Genomic DNA, 23,563 nt, shown 5'->3' with positions numbered 1-23,563 from the left:
ATTTTATATCTAAAAATAGTTTACCTTCTATGGATGTAAAAAATAGTTGTAGCAGTACTGGCTTTTATATTATTCGATGTTTCAAAGCGGTTTTTTTTTCCATCACAATATTCTACGTTCTTGAAAAGTACTCGTTCATGTGACTGCTATCATTTATGCTTGTGCAGCACGTAGATACAGGAGAGAAGATAAGGAAAATGCTTACCCTGTGTCTCCTTCCCTGTAACACAGTTTTTTTTACCATATTGATTCTCCACTGCTGCTCCCTAAGTAAAATTTTGCAACAGGCATTTGGGAAACTCTGGATATAAGAAAAAAATTTTAATATTGTACAAAGAGACAAGAGGTGACTTCTTTTTTATTTTTCATTTAGAGTTTATAGTTTAAGTAAAGAAAATGCACATATATCTAAAGATACTCATGGATAATACACTCATATAATTACTACTTTCAGTGGTTGTAACAACAGCCAAAGCACAAACAGAAATGAGAAAGGATTATCAGCATTATGCAAATACATATCCTCTTTAAGAATTCCTGTTATAGTGAAAGCATTAAAATAATCGAACACGTACAGAGACCATATACTTTGTGATCTTTTTAAAAAAGTATTCAAAATATATTTCTGTGTGCAAAACATTTTCATAATGATCTTGTTTAAATGAAAGTATTTAGAATAGCACGTTGTAAAATTATGCTGCAGAGCACAAGTATTTTTCTCTTTAGAAGACACATAATAGAATCATCAGTGTTTTTTCATAAACATGAATCTTTAGAGGGTTACTTGATCCTGCATAATAAGGGTACTGTTTTGCTTAATGTAAGCATAGTATGCTAATTCTTTTAAAATTCGGAAAGCATATTTACAGTCTAGGCAGATGGGACATGAAGGTCACACAGCATGAGCAGTGAAATATCTCATTTACCTAGAGTTCTAGAGAGAATTTTAGGAACTCTTATTTATTATCAGTGCATAAATAAGAGTAAACGATACAAAACTGTTTGCAAAACTCTCCTCTTTCTACTCAGAAGGCTTTCCCTAGAATAATCATTATGGACTCTGTCCATCCTTTACTCATGCACTGCATGGGGACAGGTGTTAGTTATGAGATTGGTGAATTTAGAAAGCTAACCAATTTCATACCTATTTTGCGATTCTCAATTCACAAACTTTTGTGCGTTTCTTAATTATTTCCTTTCTTTATCTTGTAGAGAGCAGTCATGATGGCCTGCACTCCACACAGTGCAACAGAGTGAAAGAGCAGGTTCTGGTTCTTTGGTGTAGTCCTGAAGCTTCCTAAGAAAGTTCACATCAGGTGATGGATAGGAGCAACCCTGTAAAACCAGCCTTAGACTGTTTTTCGAACAGTAAGTAATAAAGGTGATGTTTTGATCTTTATCTGCTTAATTACTTCTGCTGTGATTCTATTGATTCTAACATTGAAGGAGCAGTAAATTTATATGCATTATCAAACTATAAAACAATAAATAAATGATATATCAAATACATTATCACATCCTTATGTTCTTATGATAATATTGTCCTTTTTTAACAGTTTTTATTCTTATTTGTTGATTGGTTTGTCTTTATGCTGTCCTTTCTACTATCAAACTGAACATGTTGAGGTCATAGGCTATCAAAACTGTACATTTCTGATGCTAACCATAGAGACTTAACAACAGTAAATAGGCCAAAATGGAATGTTGTTAGCCATAGTGTGTATTATTATTTCTTTTATACATTTGGTCACTGTTAGAGGAGTTTATCACTTTTTGCCTAGATTAATGACACACAGACCATCTACAAACGAATCATACCTTATTCCCTCACTGTAATTTTTAATGTTGCTATTTTTGCCTGTTAACATTCCATAGGTTTATCACATTCCTTAAAGATTTAATTTAATTTCTGTATTGTATATGTCATGAGAGATTGCTTTTAACCTTCCAATGTTTATGGTCTCATTTTCACTAACATAATCCCAACTTTAGCTGCGCACAATACCACATTTCCCAGCATTCCTTGTATCTGGATGTAGCTGTATTGAAATAAGCCGTGTGAAACTTCTGGGATGGCTCCTTAAGTGCAGTTGACTCATTAGGGAGGTATGTCTTTTTTATTTTTCTACACTTTCTGCTGCTGTCCTGGAGTACAGACATGGTGGCTAGAAGCATGAAATCACCTTGAAGATAGAAGTCATGCATCGAAGTTAGTAAAAGAGAAATGTAAGTGTATAGGTTCCTGATGAAAATGGGAAGCTTATGTGCTAGCAACAGAATGCTTATTATGCAGGCTTCCTATATGTAAAAGAGGACAAATTCTCATTTTATTAAGTTTCGGAAAGTAGATTTCTAAATGCTGGTTCTATTTTATATTGAAAGTAATGGCAAAAAATGCAATGCGTTTTGTACCAACCTAATAGTTAATAAACATATCCTCAAATGAAATGTCTTAGAATTGTATTCATCAAGTTAATATTAATAATTTATTAGAATAGCACTCTAAAAGGTTGCAGCCTATGCATGAAAACACTTACAAACTACTACATGATAATCAATTCTTTTTGGCAAGACTGCTGTTTACATGGACACAAGAGTTATTATAAGAATGTTGTATGTATACATGAATAGTGTCTGTTAAACACTGGAGATAATAAAACAATAATTTTTCTGTTAATTATAAAAATCTGAACACTTTTGTGATTATATTTCACAAATGACACACCATTTTATTTGCAGATTTTTCTTATCCCCAAAGTTTTTGTTAATTTATTACCAACACAGCACACAATTCTAGTGGCAATGCATTACTTCTGCAGTTGATTTTGAAGTAAGAAGGCCTATTTATTGCATTCATTCCTGCTTAGATGACATCTTAAATTCGTTAATTGGATTATTATGCTCTATTCTATACATTTATTGATTTATAGATTTTGTGGACACAAATTTCAAAACATATTCGAAAATTTAGTGATAGCTTTTTAGAATCTATTATTCAACATGGTTATCGAAAGTGAACAAGAAGGATCTCCTCTAGAGATTAGGTTGAGAACCACTTCTTTGATTGTTAAATATGTGTACATGGATACCATGTGGCTTTATTATGAGGAGCCACTTAAGTGGCTGAGTTACAATTCACAAAACATTGTCACAGGGAAAATATCAGGACAAATTTTCAAGTCACATGCCAAGAAAAAAAATCTTCCTAAATGCTTATAAGAAATACCTTAATTAATGGGAGCCCTTCAAAGTACACAAAACATCATAACTAGGAGTTGCAACACAACCAGCAATTTGCTGATTGAAATGCATTCATTCATACTGACTTCACCTGCTGAATGGAATATTGTTTTGTACTGTCCTTAGCTATGGAGAATTAAGGAATATCCCCTTCTGGTGTTCAACAACAACGAAAGAGCAAGAAAGATATATTCTTTCTTGCAGGTGGATAACTTGAGCTCAGGAGTTTGAGACTAGCCTGGGCAGCATGGCAAAACCTTGTCTCTACAAAAATTAGCTGGGCATGGTGGTGCACGCCTGTAGTCTGAGCTACTTGGGAGGCTGAGGTGGGAGAATTCCTTGAACCTGGGAGGCGGAGGTTGCAGTGAGTCATGATCGCACCACTGTACTCCAGCCTGGATGACAGAATGAGACTGTCTCAAAAAAAAAAAAAACAAAACAAAACAAAAAAAAAAACAAGAGATATTTCTCACAGTTCTGGAGGCTGGAAGTGCAAGATCAAAGTGTTGGCAAATTACGTTTCTTAAAGAGGGCCTGCTTCCTAGATTGGAAATGGCCATCTTCTCTCAGTATCCTCACATGGTAGGGAGAAAAGCAGCTCTAGTGTCTCTTCTTATAAAGGAAGTAATGCCACCATAGGGGCTCTATTCTCATGACCTCATCTAAACCTAATTCTCTCCTAAAGGCCACGCCTCCCAATATCCTCACCTTGGGGGTTAGGGCTTTATCATATGAAATTTTTTTTTTTTTTTTTTTTGAGACAGAGTCTCGCTCTGTCTGTCACCCAGGCTGGAGTGCAGTGGCACAATCTCGGCTCTCTACAAGCTCCGCCTCCTGGGTTCACGCCGTTCTCCTGCGTCAGCCTCCTCAGTAGCTGGGACTAAGGTGCCCGCCACTGCGCCCGGCTAATTTTTTGTATTTTTAGTAGAGACGGGGTTTTACCATGTTAGCCAGGATGATCTCGATCCCCTGACCTCGTGATCCACCCGCCTCGGCCTCCCAAAGTGCTGGGATTACAGGCATGAGCCACCGCGCCCGGCCTATCATATGAATTTTGAGGGAACACAAACATGCAGTCTGTAGCAGATGGTAATAGGTTGATATATTACACTTGTTGATGTAAATCTGATAGGTTTCTTTCTCTCCAAGGACAGCTGTTTAAATATTTAACAATACCAATAATTTTTCAGGTTCTGTGAGAATTTTATAATTTATAATTTGCAAACTTAAAATAATCTATAATCTATTTTGTCCTAACAATTACAAATATATTTTTTATTTCAGATTATATATATTCCTACCAGATGGAGATAATTACAGCTTTAAAAATTTTTATTTTTTCATTTTATTTCACATATTGACATTAAATTTTTATTGACACATAATAATTGTACATATATACGGGGTACAATGTGATGTTTTAATACACGTACTCAATGTGTAATGATCAAATCAGGGTAATTTGCATAATGATCTTTCTGTAGGGAGAAAATTCAAAATCTACTCTTCTGGCTATTTTCAAATATATGATACGTTATTGTTAACTATACTTATCCTACTATGCAATAGGACACCAGAACTTATTCCTGGGTTCTACATCTGTTTATTAAGCCAACCAAGGATTGGAAATATTGGAAAAAGAAATTGCGTCTGTACTGAACATGTACAGACTTTTTTCTTCTCCTTATTCCTTACACAATATAGTACGATAACTATTTGCATGACATTTACATTGGATATTATGAATGATCTAGAGTTGATATGAAGTATATGGGAGGATGTGCAAAGGTGATGTGCAAATACTATGTCATTTTATATCAGGGACTTGAGTATACTTTGTTATCCTCAGGAGATCCTGAAACTAGTCCCCCATGGATACTGAGGGCTGACTGTATAGTCCTATCCTCATGGAACTTTCATTCTAATGAGGGAAGACTGACTATAAACAAAATATATGTAATAGGTGGTGGTAAGTACCGTGGAGAAGTAACAAATGGGGCAAAGTGAGTTATACAGCTCCGTTCTTAGAAACCTTGGAGTACTTTTCTTAGTCTATACTCGTGGTGGTTTCCTTTTGTCTCCTTTATTACATGGGACTCTGACATGTGCCCATAGCTAGGGTGGCAGTAGGATCTACCCGATAGTAGGGTGGCAGTAGGATCTACCCGAAAAGCATCCTGCTGATACAGGACCAAAGCATCCTGTTGTTCTCGAGCCTATAAAAAGAGCTAATGGTCTTGCTTCTCTTAACTGTGGCCTTCTACACTGTGTTTTGGATGATTGGTGATGTCTTGGATATTCTGTTTCTTTGGAACTTTGAATATACAACACTTTACTAGGGAATTAGCAATGGAAGCAGAGCAAAGAGGTACAGAGGAAACAATGCATAACTCTGATGGAATTGAAGTCATGAGGCAGCAGAAAGCTTAAATTACAGCTTTAAAATTTTTTATTTTTTAGAGGGAATTTAATTGGGAGTAACAGCAGTAATAGTTAACGGAGCCAGAATGCTTGAGTCATATAATTGCAAAGCAGAGTTGGGAGCAACAGATGCTAAAGAGTAGTTGCTGTAGTTCCTCTTTGGGTCGTAGGAGCAGTTGTCATATTACCATATAGCTACTGAATGAAGAAGAGTTCTTAGTGAGGCCTGGGTGAACAGCTCTTCTTAGTATTCTGTGTGACCACATTTGACCTTTTAACAAATCTCTAAGTAAATAAATAGCCCCTAAGGTAAACTAAGTTTTTCTCTGCTATCTTTTTGCTTGAGAGAGCTATAACTGTAATAGACTTATATTTCTGAACATTTTAGTGCTTGCCAATATTTGGTAATATTTATGTTTCCTATATTTGTAATGAACATTCTTCTTCCAGTACATTTTTTGTTAAATTATTGTTTCATGCATAAAAGTTCACCTTTTATTGTATAAAATTGACTCAGATTAATTTATACACATTGACAATGGGTAAATAGAATTTTTCAGATTATTAAAAGCTGAAGGATGCCCATGTAAGAAAAAAAAAAAAAAACCAACAAAAATAAACCCAAACCCCTCAAACAATTTCGAACACAAAACATTCTTCTCATGCCGGCATCCCTGCTTGCAGCTGGGAAGGGGGCAGGAATCAGCAAGGTGACCTGGGCTGAGTCCCGGGAGTGGGAAGAGGTGGCAGGAAGGGGATCTGAGGAGGAGAACAGGGGTCCTGGTGGTCTGTGCTTCTTCCCAGACACGGGAGCTGTAGAGGGGACCTCTGCAGCACATGCAAGGGGGGCCACTAGGCCCAGGCAGTCTTGGGACTTGGGTCTGTCCTGCTGTGCATCCATAGTGGGTGCTTTAGAAACGGGAGGCCCACCAGAAGCCCCTGTTGCAAGTGAGGACAGAGTGTGGGAAGGCCGTGAGGGTCTGCAGTCCGAGATGGCCTTGTCCTCAACGTGCAGTGCACTGTTGATGGCGGGGCCTAGAGGCCTGGGATCTGGGGGAGCCACCCCTGGGGGCGAGTGTCTGCCCTGGTGCTGTATGTGCCTTATTTTCACACCGGGTGTGACCCGAAGAGACAGCCTGAGGTCCGTCCCCACTCACTGTGTTTGAGGAACTGAGGGCCAGCTGGCAGTGGGATGAGGCTGGCCCCCTCCTCCGCTTTAGTTCCGGGAGGCCTTCCGTAGAGCTGTGGGAGCTCGAGCTGGCATTTCGTTTGCGGCACGATCTGGTCCGGGAGGTCTGGGATCTCTGGTTATATCTCACTTCTGACCTCTGGGCACCTGCTGCAGCTGTGGCTGAGGCCAAGAAATGTGAAGGGCCTCCATCCACTGCATTGAGTAGTGACCCCGACATGGGGTTCAATGTGGAGGGGGGAGGGGCTGCTGCGGCAGCTGCAGGAGCCGACCTTGTTCTTCTCATGCCGGCATCCCTGCTTGCAGCTGGGAAGGGGGCAGGAATCAGTGAGGTGACCTGGGCTGAGTCCCGGGAGTGGGAAGAGGTGGCAGGATGGGGATCTGAGGAGGAGAACAGGGGTCCTGGTGGTCTGTGCTTCTTCCCAGACATGGGAGTTGTAGAGGGGACCTCTGCAGCAGATGCAAGGGGGGCCACTAGGCCCAGGCAGTCTTGGGACTTGGGTCTGTCCTGCTGTGCATCCATAGTGGGTGCTTTAGAAACGGGAGGCCCACCAGAAGCCCCTGTTGCAAGTGAGGACAGTGTGGGAAGGCCGTGAGGGTCTGCAGTCCAAGATGGCCTTGTCCTCAACGTGCAGTGCACTGTTGATGCGGGGCCTAGAGGCCTGGGATCACGGGGAGCCACCCCTGGGGGCGAGTGTCTGCCCTGGTGCTGTATGTGCCTTATTTTCACACCGGGTGTGACCCGAAGAGACAGCCTGAGGTCCATCCTCACTCACTGTCTTTGAGGAACTGAGGGCCAGCTGGCAGCAGGATGAGGCTGGCCCCCTCCTCCGCTTTAGTTCCCGGAGGCCTTCCGTAGAACTGTGGGAGCTCGGGCTGGCCTTTCGTTTGCGGCACGATCTGGTCCGGGAGGTCTGGGATCTCTGGTTATATCTCACTTCTGACCTCTGGGCACCTGCTGCAGCTGTGGCTGAGGCTGAGAAATGAGAAGGGCCTCCATCCACTGCATTGAGTAGTGACCCCGACTTGGGGCAATGTGGAGGGGGGAGGGGCTGCCGCGGCAGCTGCAGGAGCCGACGTGCCAGGCCTTGTTCTTCTCATGCCCGCATCCATGCTTGCAGCTGTGAAGGGCGCAGGAATCAGCGAGGTGACCTGGGCTGAGTCCCGGGAGTGGGAAGAGGTGGCAGGAAAGGGATCTGAGGAGGAGAACAGGGGTCCTGGTGGTCTGTGCTTCTTCCCAGACACGGGAGCTGTAGAGGGGACCTCTGCAGCAGATGCAAGGGGGGCCACTAGGCCCAGGCAGTCTTGGGACTTGGGTCTGTCCTGCTGTGCATCCATAGTGGGTGCTTTAGAAACGGGAGGCCCACCAGAAGCCCCTGTTGCAAGTGAGGACAGAGTGTGGGAAGGCCGTGAGGGTCTGCAGTCCGAGATGGCCTTGTCCTCAACCTGCAGCGCGCTGTTGATCTGCTGGAATGCCGCCTCTTTTTCCAGGTGCAGGTCTTCAGCCGTGACCCGGTACCCCAGCTCTAAGGGCGGTGGCAGCATTAAAGGCTCCCCTCGCCTGCGTGGCAGCAGGGCAATCTTGCGTCTACGGGGCCTAGAGGCCTGGGATCTGGGGGAGCCACCCCTTGGGGCGAGTGTCTGCCCTGGTGCTGTATTTGCCGCCTTTTCACACCGTGTGTGACCCAGAGAGACAGCCTGAGACCTGTCCTCACTCACTGTCTTTGAGTAACTGAGGGTCAGCTGGCAGCGGGATGAGGCTGGCCCCCTCCTCTGCTTTAGCCCCGGCAAGCCTCCCGTGGAGCTGTAGGAGCTGGAGATGGCATTTCGTTTGGTGCTCGAGCTCGTCCAGGAGGTCTGGGATGTCTGGTTATATCTGATTTCTGAGCTCTGGGCATGGAGGTCTGTCTGCAGAGGCCTGTGCCTGGGCACAAAGGGAGAGAGGCCTCCATTGTCCCACAGGGGCCGAACTGTAGAACGTGCATCCCCGGTGACCTCGGGGACCGTTCTCTGATCATCAGGATTTTCTTGGACTCTGGGGTCCTTGTCCTGCTCAGGCATCCCTGCCCCGCTCTTTTGCTCCACTGGCCCCCTCCTCCACTTTAGCCCCAGCAAGCCTCCCGCGGAGCTGTAGGAGCTGGAGATGGCATTTTGGTTGGTGCACGAGCTCGTCCAGGTGGTCTGGGATGTCTGGTTGTATCTGATTTCTGACCTCTGGGCATGGAGGTATGTCTGCAGAGGCCCGGGACTGGGCACAAAGGGAAAGAGGACTCCAGTGTCCCGCAGGGGCCAAAATGCAGACCGTGCATCCCCGGTGACCTCGGGGACTCTTCTCTGATCATCAGGATTCTCTTGGACTCTAGGGTCCTTGTCCTGCTCAGGCATCCCTGTCCCACTCTCCTTGAGGGCCCTCAACACTATCTTCCCTGGAAACATGTCTGGGGACAGCCGGGTGTTGTGGACCCCAAAGGGGTGACTACCTGCTCCCGGGCCCCACAGAGTCCTTGTGCTCAGTGTAGTGGCTGAGCTGGGGGATGCCCTGGAACTCAGAGCACAGAGCACTGGCTTACTGTGGTACCTGTGCAGTGAAATTGAAGGCAGAATCACCAGGATGGAATACAGGTCTTGCAGGATCACGGAAAACCTTCTTAGAGTTGTCTTGACACCACTGATGTCGAGTGTCCGGGTGCTTGTAGGATGGCCTGCCACTCAGTCCAGGGGCAGGAGCAACGGGGAGATCCCACAAGCAAAGTGAACTGGGGGATGGGCTGCAGGGGCTCCAGGCAACTGAGCCCTACTCGCAGGTCCTCGGCCTTGGCCCAAACAGGAATGAGGGGCACAGAGTGCCCGGGTAACCGCTCCTGGGAGCAGTGGGGAACCGTTGGATGCTTGAACTCTCGAGAGCTGGGCTCTGAGCGTCCTCGTCCAGCTGCCAACTCGGCCAAAGGCTAAGCCAGCAGATTCTTCTGTTGCCGGGCAACGCGCCTTCTAAACCTGAGGGAGTGGGCACGTGAGCACATAATGGAACCAGTGACAGAGCGACCATAATGGATTAATAAGCACAGCCAGGTACCCGCGCAAGGCACTTGCTGGCAATGGCAGGAGGCGGACGTGGGGGGTCGTGCAATAGGTACTGGAGGGAGAGACGCGGGCACAAAGTCACGGGAGGAACAGGTGCCCACAATGGCTGCAGATCTGCCCGTGGATCACTGAAGATTCCTGCTCTCCTGCTGAGGTGGAGACTGCAGTGAGCTGAGATCGCACCATTGCACTCCAGCCTGGGCAACGAGTGCAAAACTGAGTCTCCAGATAAAAAAAAGAAAAAGAAAAAAAAGAGGCCGGGTGTGGTGGCTTCTGCCTATAATTCTAGCACTTTGGGAGGTCGGGGTGGACGGATCACGAGATCAGGAGTTGGAGTCCAGCCTGGCCAACATAGTGAAACCCCGTCTCTAGTAAAAATACAAAATTTAGTCAGACATGGTGGGCAGGAGAGAGCACGTGCAGGGGAGCTCCCATTTATAAAACCATCAGATCTCATGAGACTTATTCACTACCATGAGAACAGCATGGGGGAAACTGCCTCCATGATTCAATTATCTCCACCTGGCCCCACCCTTGACACATGGGAATTGTTACAATTCAAGATGAGATTTGGGTGGGGACAGAGCCAAACCATATAATTCTTCCCCGGCCCCTCCCAAATCTCATGTCCTCACATTTCAAAAGCAATCATGCCTTCCCCAAAGTCCCCCAAACTCTTATTTCAGCATTAACTCAAAATTCCATAGTCCAAAGTCTCATCTGAGACAAGGCAAGTCCCTTCCACCTATGAGCCTGTAAAATCAAAAGCAAGTGAGTTATTTTCTAGATACACAGGGATACAGGCATTGGGTAAATACACTCGTTTCAAATGGGAGAAATTGGCCAAAGCGAAAGAGCTACAGGCCCCATGCAAGTCCAAAACCCAGCAGGCAAATCTTAAAGCTCCAAAATGACCTCCTTTGACTCCATGTGTCACATCTAGGTGATGCAAGAAGTGGGTTCCCAGGGTCTTGGGCAGCCCCGCCCCTGTGGCTTTGCAGGGTACAGCCCCCCTTCTGGCTGCATTGAGTGTCTGCAGCTTTTCCAGGCACACAGTGCAAGCTGTCAGTGGATCTACCATTCTGGGGTCTGGAGGATGGTGGCCCTTTTCTCACAGCTCTGCTTCACAGTACCCCAGTGGGGACTCTGTGTGGGGGCTCCAACCCCATATTTCCCTTTGACACTGCCCTACCAGAGGTTATCCATGAGGGCCCCCCCACTCCCCCCCGCAGCAAACTTTTGCCTGGATTTCCAGGCATTTTCATACATCTTCTGAAATCTAGGCGGAGGTTCATGAACGTTAATTCTTGACTTCAGTGCATCTGCAGGCTTAACACCGCCTAGAACCTGAAAGGCTTGCAACTTGCACTCTCTGAAGCCATGGCCTGAGGTGTACCTTGGCCCCTTTTACCTATGGCAGGAGCAGCTGGGATGCAGGGCACCAAGTTCCTAGGCTGCACACAGCAGGGGGTTCTGGACCCACAAAACCATTTTTCCTTTTAAGCCTCCTGGCCTGTGATGGGAGGGTCTGCTGTGAGGGTGTCTAACATGCCCTGGAGACGTTTGCCCCATTGTCTTGGTGATTAACATTTGGCTCCTCATTACTTATGCAAATTTCTACAACCCAGTCTCCTCAGAAAATAGACTTTTCTTTTCTGTTGCATCATCAGGCTACAAATTTTCTGAACTTTTATGCTCTGCTTCTTCTCGAATGCTTTGCTGCTTAGAAATTTCTTCTGTCAGATACCTTAAATCATCTCTCTCAAGTTCAAAGTTCCACAGATCTCTAGGGAACTCTAGAAAAAAATTCTTATTTTCACTCTTTCCCGCCTATCTTATGCCCATTTCTAATACAGGTGCACAATGCCTGCAGTGTCTTTGCATAGTAAGAGTGACTTTACTCCATTTCCCCACAAATTCCTCATCTCCCTCTGAGACCACCTCTGCCTGGACCTTATTGTCCATATCACTATTAACATTTTGGTCAAAGCCGTTCAACAAGTCTCTAGGAAGTTCCAAACTTTCCCACATTTTCCTATCCTCTTCTGAGCCTTCCAAACTGTTCCAGCCTCTCCCTGTTACCCATTTCCAAAGTTGCTTCCACATTTTCTGGTATCTTTACAGCAGCACCCCACTCTACTGGTATCAACTTATTGTATTAGTCTGTTCTCACACTGCAAATAAAGACATACCTGAGACTGGGTAATTTATAAAGGAAAGAGGTTGAATTGACTCACAGTTCTGCGTGGCTGGGGAGGCCTCGCAATCATGGTGGAAGGCAAGGAGGTGCAAAAGCATGTCTCACATAGTGGCAGGCAGGAGAGAGCATGTGCAGGGGAACTCCCATTTATAAAACCATCAGATCTCATGAGACTTATTCACTACCACGAGAACAGTATGGGGGGAACCATCCCCATGATTCAGTTATCTGCACCCGGCCCCACCCTTGACACGTGGGAATTATTACAATGCAAGGTGAGATTTGGGTGGGGGCGCATCCAAACTATATCAGTAGGTTTTGACTTCTTGCTTGATTGCTAGGTTGCATAGAGGACAAACATGGAAATTAATGAAGTACCTTAATATCTGGCTTCAGATCTTAGACAGGATCAGAGGGCCAGCTCAAATTTGCAAGGAGGGGAGGTAGAGCCCACCATTTTATGGGTGAATGGCAAAATCAAACAGAAATTATGTGGGATGGGAGATACTGATGCAGGCATCTTTGGAAACATTCTACTTAGCTAATTTTATGCTAGGCTTTAGGTCAAGAAGGAGAGAGAGAGCTGACATGCTGTGGTACACACTTATAGTCCCAGCTACTTGGAAAGCTGAGGCAGGAGGATTGCTTGATCCCAGGAGTTTGAGGTAGTGTGCGATGATCGTTCTTGTGAATAGCCACTAGCCACTGAACTCCAGCTTGGACAACATTGAGACACCCTGTCTCTTAATTTAAAAAAAAAAAAAAAAAGGAGGACAGAAAGTGGTCTCAGTTTTTAATGTAAATATTTTTAATGGGATAATGATATTTTAAGATTAATGTATATTGTATATCAGTTAACTATAGGTCAATAATTATATAAAACTTAAGGTACGAAAAACATTTATTTTTGCGAACATATCTGTGAGTTGACTGTTCGTGGCTTGGTGAGGCTGCAAGCTGCAGATAGAGTCTAGGTATGTTTTCTGTGTGTTTGTTCCCCCTTGGATCAGTGGACTACCTGAGAATGTGTTTTTGTCACAGTGATAGAATCACAAGGAAACTCCAGTTCTGGAAGTACATTTTAAGCCATTGCTTCTGTCATGTCCACTAACATTCAGTCAGCCAAAGCACATACCTTGTCCATGGCTAACATTGATAGTATAGGTAAATATACCTGATCTCTAGCAGGAGGAACTGCATTGTCTTGGGGAAAGGTTGTAGATATAGGGAGGGGTGATGAGTTGGGAACAATAATGTAGTCTGCCACAAACATATTAAAGTGTAACTGGATATGGTTGATGCAGAATTTTGAACCTTTGTTTTAATTCTGATTTTTACTCTTTTCCCCCATCTAGTGCCCTTTTGTAATATAGTAATTCTCATGATTTTTGTCTGAATTGAAATCTTCTATGAGATTAGATTGTCTACGAAAATACAGTCGATCCTCCTTGTTTTCAGCTTTTGTATTTGTGAACCCACCTACTATTTTTTGTAACCCCCAAATCAGTACTCACAGCACTTTCATAGTCATGTGTTTGCATAGAGTGTCAAAGAATTTGAGTTTGAACAGGATGATATTCTGCCTTCTTTTTCAGCTCTCATACAAGTCAGGTATCCTTTTTGTGGTCTATTTAATGCCATGCTTTTCCTATTGTTGTACTGTTTGTTGGTTGTTTTGCCATTTAAATTAACCCCCAAGCATAGTGCTGAAGTGCTGCTTAGCATTCACAAGTCCAAGAAGTCTGTGATGTGCCTTACAGAGAAAATACATGCATTAAATAAACTCCATTCAGGCGTGAGTGCTGTAGTGCCATTGGCTGTGAGTTCAATGTTAATGAATGAACAATGTATATTATTTATTTATTCATTCATTTAATTAATTATTATTATTATTTTTTGAGATAGAGTCTCACTCTGTTGCTCAGGCTGGAGTGCAGTGGTGCAGTCTTGGCTCACTGCAACCTCTGCCTCCTGGGTTCAAGCGATTCCCCTGCCTTAGCCTCCCAAGTAGCTAAGACTACAGGCATGCACCACCATGCCTGGCTAATTTTTTTTTTTTTTTTTTTTGTAGTTTTAGTAGAGATGGGGTTTCACCATGTTGGCCAGGCTGGTCTCGAACTCCAGACCTCAAATGATCTGCCCGCCTTGGCTTCCCAAAGTGCTGGGATTACAGGCATTAGCCACTGTGCCTGGCCAACAATATATATTAAATAAGCACACATACAACAAAAGTAGGTGTTGGTAAGCTTACAAAAATGTGACCAGTAGCTTGCTGAAACCTAACTTTTTATTTGTTCATGGAACCTTCTAGACCGTAACTACACTGAATAATGAGAATCTGCTGTAACCTTTTTAGGTGCTGTAGATGAGCCATTGGATTAAATTGTTACAGTATGTTTCAGACTGCTCTATGTTGAACCCTAGTGAAATGCCTCTCAAACCCTCATAAGGATCACAATCTCATGTCCTTTTTTTTGTTATTAAATGCCCAGTATGTGTTAGCGATTTAAACAAAATTCAAATATTTTTTTTTTTGAGACAGAGTCTCACTCTGTCACCTAAGCTGGAGAATGCAGTGGCATGATCTCGGCTCACTACAACCTCTGCCTCCCGGGTTCAAGCGATTCTCCTGCCTCAGCATCCTGAGTAGCTGGGATTACAGGCGCCCGCCACCACGCTGGGCTAATTTTTGTATTTTTAGTAGAGACGGGGTTTCGCCAGGTTGTCCAGTCTGGTCTGGAACTCCTGACCTCAGGCGATCTGCCTGCCTTGGCCTCCTAAAGTGCTGGGATTATAGGCATGAACCACCATGCCTGGCATTGACTTTTTCATAATAACCATTCTGACTGGTGTGAGATGGTATGCCATTGTGGTTTTGATTTGCATTTCTCTAATGATCAGTGATATTGAGCTTTTTTTCATATGCTTGTTGGCCGCATGTGTGTCTTCTTTTGAAGTGTCTGTTTATGTCCTTTGCCCACTTTCTAGTGAGAGTTTTTTTCTTGTAAATTTGTTCAAGTTCCTTATCAGTGTTGGACATTAGATCTTTGTCACATGCATTGTTGCAAAAATTTTCTCCCATTCTGTAGGTTGTCTGTTCACTCTGTTGATAGTTTCTTTTGCTGTGCAGAAGCTTCAAGAAGAAAGGAATCCGATTGGTTCTGTGTCTGTCTCTTTTGGTATTCTCAGACTTATGTAGTCATCCATATAGAAAGATGATTAGGAAAATAGGACAAGAATAGCAGAAATCTATATAAAAATGTAGGAAATTAAAATTAGTTACCAGCATACAAAAAACTACTATATGTTATAATTACATGCTATAACTCACCCCTCCTTGCCAAATATTCTCTCTCTTTTGACTTCAAAATCATGGCTTATATGTACTTTCTCTATTTCCCAGATGCAAATATAATTAATTGACTTTATTTATCTAGGAAATGTTACTGATATCTTAATTGTAGTCATTGGCTTGAGTGACGGGTTTTGGTAATTCAACTACTATTACTTGAAAGTAGTAGATTTCCTAGGATACTGTTATAAAATCTTTTTAACCTCTTTTCTGATTTCAGGAGTAATTAGTAATTGTGGTTTACTGGAGAATTCAATGAACAGGGTGTTAAAGGAAGCAATTCATTAATAATTTATCTAATCTATTGGGAGACTGAGGCGGGTGGATCACCTGAGTTCAGGAGTTCGAGACCAGCCTGGCCAACATGGCAAAACTCCATCTCTACTAAAAATACAAAAATTCGCCGGGCATGGTGGTGCATTCCTGTATTCCCAGGTACTCGGAAGGCTGAGGCAGGATAATCACCTGAACTCCAGAGGTGGAGGTTGCAGTGAGTCAGGATCGCAGCACTACAGTCCAGCCTGGGTGACAGAGTGAGACTCCATCTCAAAAAAAAAATTAAAAAATTAAATTAAAAAAAAGCGGGCCGGGCGCATTGGTTCAGGGCCGGGCACGGTGGCTCAAGCCTGTAATCCCAGCACTTTGAGAGGCCGAGGCAGGCGGATCACGAGGTCAGGAGATCAAGACCATCCTGGCTAATGTGGTGAAACCCCGTCTCTACTAACAATACAAAAATTAGCTGGATGTGGTGGCAGGTGCCTGTAATCCCAGCTATTCCAGAGGCTGAGGCAGGAGAATCACTTGAACCTGGGAGGCAGAGGTTTCAGTGAGTCCAGATCATGCCACTGCACTCCAGCCTGGGCGACAGAGCGAGATTCTATCTCAAAAAAAAAAAAAAAAAAAGCAACAGAAGCAAATGAGAGTGCCTGGGAGTGGTCATTGTGGGGTATTCCCGTTTGTGTGACCCAGGTCATGTCCCTCCCTAAGCCCTGGTCTCTCTTGCCTCCTGCAGGGCTGGTGAATTACCAGATCTCCGTCAAGTGCAGTAACCAGTTCAAGTTGGAAGTGTGTCTTTTGAATGCAGAAAACAAAGTCGTGGACAGCCAGGCTGGGACCCAGGGCCAGCTGAAGGTGCTGGGTGCCAACTTCTGGTGGCCGTACCTGATGCACGAACACCCCGCCTACCTGTACTCGTGGGAGGTAATGGTGGTTTGGGACTTGCTTAAGGGAGGTCTTTTGCCCCCATCTGGTAGCCCTGGCTTCAGCAGGAGCCCAGGACAGGTGAACGGGCAGGTGTGGTCCTCTGAGCTTTCTGATGTTTCCCACCCTTGGTGGGAGGCCCAGATTTTTTATTTATTTATTTATTTATTTATTTATTTATTTATTTTTATTTATTTATTTATTTATTTATTTTTTTGTGATGGTCTCACTCTGTCACCCAGGCTGGAATGCAATGGCCTGATCACAGCTCACTGCAGCTTTGAGCTGCAATCCTCCTACCTTGGCCTCCTGAGTAGCTGGGACTACAGGCACATGCCACCATGCCTGCCTAATTAAAAAATTTTTTTTTGTAGGCCGGGCATGGTGGCTCACGCCTGTAATCCCAGCATTTCGGGAGGCTGACGCGGGCAGATCACTTTAGGCCAGGAGTTGGAGACCAGCCTGGCCAACATGGTGAAACCCCGTCTCTACTAAAATATGAAAATTTGCAGGGCATGATGGTGCACGTCTGTTATCCCAGCTACTCGGGAGGCTGAGGCAGGGGAATTGCTTGAACCCAGGAGGCAGGGGCTGCGGTGAATTGAGATCATGCCACTGCACTCTATCCTGGGTGACAGAGTGAGACTGTCTCAAAAAAAAAAAATCCTTTTTGTAGAGTTGGGGTCTTACTCTGTTGCCCAGGCTGGTCTTGAACTCCTGGACTCAGGTGATCCTCCTGCCTTAGCCTCCCAAAGTGTAGGGATTCCAGGCATGAGCCACTTCGTCTGGTCAAGGAGAAGGCCTGATTTTGAAGGGCAGGTCCCAGGGTCAGCCAGTGAAGGGCAGAGCCTCTGATTGCTGCTTCTCTGCAGGCCCAGAGGCGACTGCTGGGGTGCATGCACGAGGGGTCTTCCTGCTGTAGGGCAGGCCAGATGGGGCTCAGGCTGTCCGGGCACTCACACCTGGCGCTTTGGCTGTCATAGGTGTGGCTGACTGCAAAGAAGTCACTGGGGCCTTTGACTTCTACACACTCCCTGTGGGGCTCCGCACTGTGCCTGTCACTGAGAGCCAGTGGGTGAGAGCCAGTTTCATTTGTGGTAGAGGCAGCAGAGGTTGTAGAAATGCTCCTTGAGGCAGATGCCACACCCCATTTTCATGGAGTGATTTGGGCTGACCCGAGTCTGCAGCAGGCAGAAGGCTCTGAGATGTTGTCCTAGCCTGGGCAAAGGACAATTCAGAGCTCGGGGGAATAGGGATGTGCTCAGCATGACTGGGTGGACAGGCCCTTTGTTGTGAATCGTACAAGCTTCCAGGAGCGGGTGCCTGAGGCTTCCAGACAGGCTTTGGGAGGTGGCCAGAGGAGATGTTTGTTTCCGGGGCAGGAAATGGAGGGAGCGCCCAGGGTGGAGAGGTTCAGCCAGGCTGTCACAAGGCTTTGAAGCTTCCCATCTGAGAGCCTGGCTATTGGAGAGTGTGGGTTTGGAACTTGAGGCTAGGAGGTTCTGTTCTGTCCTGTGCCAGCCACAGCCTTCGGATGGGCAGAGCAATGATGGGGGGAAGATGTAAAAGAAAAGAACTGAGGAAAGAAGAAGAAAACCAGCTTCAACAACAATCTAGGCCGGATGCGGTGGGTCACGCCTGTAATCCCAGCAGTTTGGGAGGCTGAGGTGGGTGGATCACCTGAGGTCAGGAGTTCGAGACCAGCCTGGTCAACAGGTAGTGAATCCTGTCTCTACTAAAAATACAAAAATTAGCTGGGCATGGTGGTGGACGTCTGTAATCCCAGCTACTAGGTAGGCTGAGGCAGGAGAATCGCCTCAGGTGAACCAGGAGGCAGAGATTGCAGTGAGCTGAGATAATGCCACTGCATTCCAGCCTGGGCTACAGAATGAGACTCTGTATCTCAAAAAAACAAAACAAAACAAAAACACAACAGTCTGTTCTGTGGAGGCCTTGGGCAGATGCTGGGAGCTCTGAGCACGGACTGGTCCCTCTGTTGGGAGCCTCTTCCCTTCATCCCTCCTGGTTAACTTGACTCAGCATAAAGGCCATTTCTTCTAAGAGCCTGTCCCTGACTCTCCAATCCGGGATGTGTCTGTTATCTCATAGAGTGCCCAATTCCTGCCACCACTTGTCATTTCCATTCGCAACATTTCTTTCATTGTTTTTCAGTCAGGGTCTCACTCTGTTGCCCAGGCTGGAGTGCAGTGGTGCAACCATAGCTCATTGCCATCTCGACCTCCTGGGCTTAAGCGATCCTCCCCACTCAGCCTCCCAAATAGCTGGGACCACAGACGTGCGCTGCCTTGCCAGGCTACATTTTAATATTTTTTTTCCCCACGAGTCAGAGTCTTGCTCTGTCGCCCAGGCTGGAGAGCAGTGTTGCGATCTTGGCTCACTGCATCCTCTACCTCCTGGGTTCAAACAGTTCTCCTGCCTCACCCTCCCGAGTAGCTGGGATTACAGGCTCATGCCACCATGCCCAGCTAGTTTTCTTCTTTATTTTTTGTTGAGATGGGGTTTCACCATGTTGGCCAGGCTGGTCTCGAACTCTTGACCTCGTGATCCACCTGCCTTGGCCTCCCAAAGTGCTCACAGGCTTGAGCCACCATGCCCAGCCCTAATTTTTAAATTTGTTGTAGAAACAAGGTCTTGCTATGTTGCCCAGGCTGGTCTCAAGCGCCTGGTCTCAAGTAAGCCTCCCAAAGTGCTGGGGTTCTAGGCGTGAGCCACCTCGCCTGGCACTTGCACCATTTTTCTGTGCATGCATCTCCACTCCCACTGCCCAGGACCTGTGGACTTAGATTTGAGTCATTACTGAGCACCTAGCACCCAGCCCTGTGCCTACCTCCCACCTGGCACTACCTGTTTGCTTGATGCATTAATAAATATTCCACCTGAATCCACAGCCCATTCACTCCTGTGTTCAAGAGTTATTTCAGGAAGCGAACCTCATTTTTGGCAGTGTTCAGTCCAGTGACCTCAGCTCTGTGTACCTGGCAGGGTGGCTACGCCTCTGGGGGAATTGGATTCAGGGGTGGGGGAGAAAGAGTGATGTTAGAGAGCTCGGTCTAGGACTAGAGGAACGTGCCCTTATGTAAAACACATCTCAAGTTAGGAAAGAAAGCAGCGGCTCTGCGCTTTGTTTTTTTTTTTTTTTCTTTTCTTTCTTTCTTTTTTTTTTTTGTTTGTTTGTTTATTTGTTTGTTTTGGGGCAGGGTCTTGCTGTGTGGCCCAGGCTGGAGTGCAGTAGCGTGATTTCGGCTCACTGCAACCTCCACCTCCCGGGTTCAAGCAATTCTTGTGCCTCAGCCTCCCGAGTAGCTGGAGTTACAGATGCGTGCCACTATGCCTGGCTAATTTTTGTGTATTTAGTAGAAACGGGGTTTTGCCATGTTGGCCAGGCTGTTCTTGAACTCCTGACCTCAGTGATCTGCCTGCCTCAGCCTCCTGAAGTGCTGGGATTACAGATGTGAGCCATCATGCCTGGCCCCCAGTTGTGTTCTGTCAGGGGAAGATGGGACAGAGAGGATGGGAGGGTGTCTGAGCCTTTCCCGGACTGACGGAACCTGTGTCTTCTCTCTTTTGTGGACAGGATGGTGATTGCTCACACCAAAGCCTTGGACCCCTCCCAGCCTGTGACCTTTGTGACCAACTCCACCTACGCAGCAGACAAGGGGGTGAGCCTGGGGGTCCCCACCCCATTTCTCCCTGCCTTTGCCTGGGCTTGTCCTGAAGCCTGCTCATGGGAACAGCTGGAAAGAACCATGTGCTGCCAGTCTGAGCTTTTTATTTTGTTTTACTTAGAAAGATAGAGACAGGGTCTTGCCATGTTGCCCAGGCTGGTCTCGAACTCCTGGGCTCAAGTGATCCTCCTGCCTCGGCCTTCCAAAGGGCTGGGGTTACAGGCGTGTGCCACCGCACTCAGCCGCAGCCAGTCTGTTTTCAGAGATGGTCTTTGGGTTAATGACAATTCTCTGTCTGCTTACTCTCCAGGCAGTGTGGCTTTCTGAATCCAAGGAGGCTGGGCATAGGGAGATGGGATTTGTTTGCTCAGTTTGGACTCAGCATTTTTTGTACTCGATTTAATAGACTCATAAAATGTCAAAGGTTTAAGTGAGCTTAGAGTTCATCTGGCCCAAACCTGGCTGATCAGAATCTCCAGGGGAAGTTTTATTGAAATGCCAGATCTCTGCATTCTGAGATCCCGATTTAGTAACTCCAGGGTTGGAACCGGAGTTGTTTTTTTTTTTTTTTTTTTTTTTTTGTGAAGGCCAGGTCTTACTCTGTTGCTCTGGCTGGAGTGCAGTGGTGTGATCACAGCTCACTGCAGCCTTGAATTCCTGGGCCTAAGCAACCCTCTTGCCTCAGCCTTCCAAGTAGCTGGGACTCCGGGTATACACCACTGTGCCCGGCTAATTTTAAATGTTTTTGTAGAGATGGGATCTCACTATGTTGCCCAGGCCAGTCTCAAACTCTTGAGCTCAAGTGATCCTCCTGCCTTAGCCTCCTAAAGTGCTGGGATTACAGGCATGAGCCACCGTGCCTGGCTGATACTAGCATTCTTTTTTTTTTTTTTAAAGATAGAGTCTTGCTCTGTTGCCCAGGCTGGAGTGCAGTGGCACAGTCTCAGCTCACTGCAACCTCCGCCTCCCAGGTTCAAGCAATTCTCCTGCCTCAGCCTCCCAAGTAGCTGGGATAACAGGCACATGCCACCACGCCTGCGCTTGATCGTGGGAGGCAGAGGTTGCACTATTGTGCCACTCCATTCTAGCCTGGGCAACAGAGCGAGACTCTGTCTTCCAAACAAAGCGAAAAAAGATTATCTGCGAGAATGAGTGCATTGGCCCCTTGGGTGGGAGCGCTTCTCCAGGGCAAGGTGAGGGGATGCCCAGTGCTGGGAGTGCTGCCTGGAGAGGAGTCAGTTCCAGTGGCGGGGGCCCTGGGTTTTGGCTGAGGACTGCGTGTTGGCAGCTGCTCTGCCTCTCACAGCCCTTCCCTGCTGCACACGTCGTGAGCGTCAGTGTGCAATCACAGGCCTGCCTCCTTTGGGCCACTTTGTGACCATGTTTTTTACTGGTGGGGCAGGGTAATTTCAGGATCTAAATTGGTGCAGTTGGATGTTCTCAGCCCCGAGAGGCAGCTCTTCCCGTTCCAGGCTTTTTGTTTTGTTTTGTAGAAATGGAGTCCTACGATGTTGCCCAGGCTGGTCTCAAACTCCTGGACTCAAGTGATCCTCCCACCTTGGCCTCCCAATGTGCTGGGATTACAGGCATGAGCCACTGTGCCATGCTAATTTTCTTGATACTATTTTTTGTAGAGCTGGGGTCTTGCTGTGTTGCCCAGGCTGGTCTCGAACTCCTGGCCACAAGCCACCCTCCTGCCTCAGCCTCCCGGAGTGCTGGGATTACATCCCCTTCTTACCTTCTCTGTCAGAGGAGCCCCCACAGCATGTGAGTACTGAGTCATGCGGTCTTGTGGTTGCTGAACAGGCTCTGCTGCTCTGGTCCTAGGCTCTGTATGTGGATGTGATCCATGTGAACAGCTACTACTCTTGGTATCGCAACTACGGGCACCTGGAGTTGATTCAGCTGCAGCTGGCCGCCCAGTTTGAGAATTGGTGTAAGACATCACAATCCCATTATTCAGAGCGCGTATGGAGTGGAAACGCTTGTAGGGTTTCACCAGGTAAGTGGTGTTGAACTTTCTGCTTGTGTATTCTCTCTGGGCAGAGATGCCACTTGCCTCCCCCACCCTGCCCTGCGCCCACTGCAGTGCTCCCCTCGCTTCAGCTTTGGGCTCACCTCCCGCTACCCTGTCCACGTTCCCTTCTCACCAGCAGCCAGGCCTCTGCCCCACTCGCTTGGTCCTCAAAGGTGGACTCCTTACTGGCCTTGTTTCCAGACAGCCTCCTATCACCCGTGCCCAAGTGGTCTTTCTAACAAATCCAAATTTTTGTGTGTTTTTGAGACTGCCTCTCTCTCTGTCACCCAAGCTGGAGTGCGGTGGTGCGATCACTGCTCACTGCAGCCTTAACCTCCTGGGCCCAAGCGATCTTCCCACCTCAGCCTCCTGAGTAGCTGGGACCATAGGCACAGGCCAACATGCCTGGCTAACTTTTTTACTTTTGTAGAGATGGGGCCTTGTTGTGTTCCCCAGGCTGGTCTTGAATTCCTGGGATCAAGTGATCCTTCTGCCTCAGGCTCACAAAGCGCTGGGATTACAGGTGTGAGCCACTGTGCCCGGCCACAAATCAAAATTTTTGAGTCCTATCATTGGCTCCCCCAGGCCCACAGGACAAAGTCCTAACCCCTAGTCAGGACACTCAGTGTCCTCTGCTCTCTCTCCTGGGTTTTCATCCTCTTCTCTTCTTACTCCTGGCCACTGATCTGTTTCCACTGCCCTCATTTGCTCTCCTGCTCTTGCTTGAGCTATTCTTTCTGCCTGGAATGCCCATGTTGGCACCATAATCACCAACTAAAAGATCCTTTTCTTTTTATTTTTTTAGAGATAGGGTCTTGCTATGTTGCCCAGGCTGGTCTCAAACTCCTGGACTCAATTGACCTTTTTGCCTTGGCCTCCCAAAGTGCTGAGATTAACAGGTGTGATCCACTGTGCTAGCCTTTTTTTTATTTTTTATTTTTTTCCTGACAAGGTCTTGTTCTGTTGCCCAGGCTGGAGTGTGGTGGTGTCATCATAGCTCACTGCAGCCTCGAACTCCTGGGCTGAAGCGATTCCCCTGCCTCAGCCTCCTGAGTAGCTGGGACTACAGGCGTGCACCACCATGTGCAGCCTAGTTTTAAAATATTTTGTAGAGATGCAGTCTCGCTATGAGGCTAGTCTTCACCTCCTGTCTTGGACTCCCAAAATACTGGGAATA

The 23,563-nt window shown here is 46.4% G+C and overlaps 1 protein-coding gene and 1 pseudogene across 1 annotated transcript; one reads left to right on the top strand and one right to left on the bottom strand.

The window, feature by feature from the left end:
• The first annotated feature begins 3,678 nt into the window (after nucleotides 1-3,678).
• LOC101151070 (beta-glucuronidase-like) overlaps nucleotides 3,679-23,563 on the top strand; it is a 30,652-nt pseudogene continuing 10,767 nt past the window's right edge.
• LOC115931276 (putative POM121-like protein 1-like) lies at nucleotides 5,672-8,883 on the bottom strand. Its single transcript, XM_055390495.2, is given in 4 exon segments — nucleotides 5,672-6,688; nucleotides 6,690-7,428; nucleotides 7,430-7,882; nucleotides 7,884-8,883. Coding segments are annotated over 4 exon segments (2,175 nt in total). The 5' UTR covers nucleotides 8,396-8,883; the 3' UTR covers nucleotides 5,672-6,217.

This window comes from Gorilla gorilla, chromosome 5 (genome assembly GCF_029281585.2).
Source record: "Gorilla gorilla gorilla isolate KB3781 chromosome 5, NHGRI_mGorGor1-v2.1_pri, whole genome shotgun sequence".
NCBI classification, from domain to species: domain Eukaryota; kingdom Metazoa; phylum Chordata; class Mammalia; order Primates; family Hominidae; genus Gorilla; species Gorilla gorilla.
Note: the sequence above shows the minus strand (reverse complement) of the source record. Positions and strands in the feature narration are given on the sequence as shown.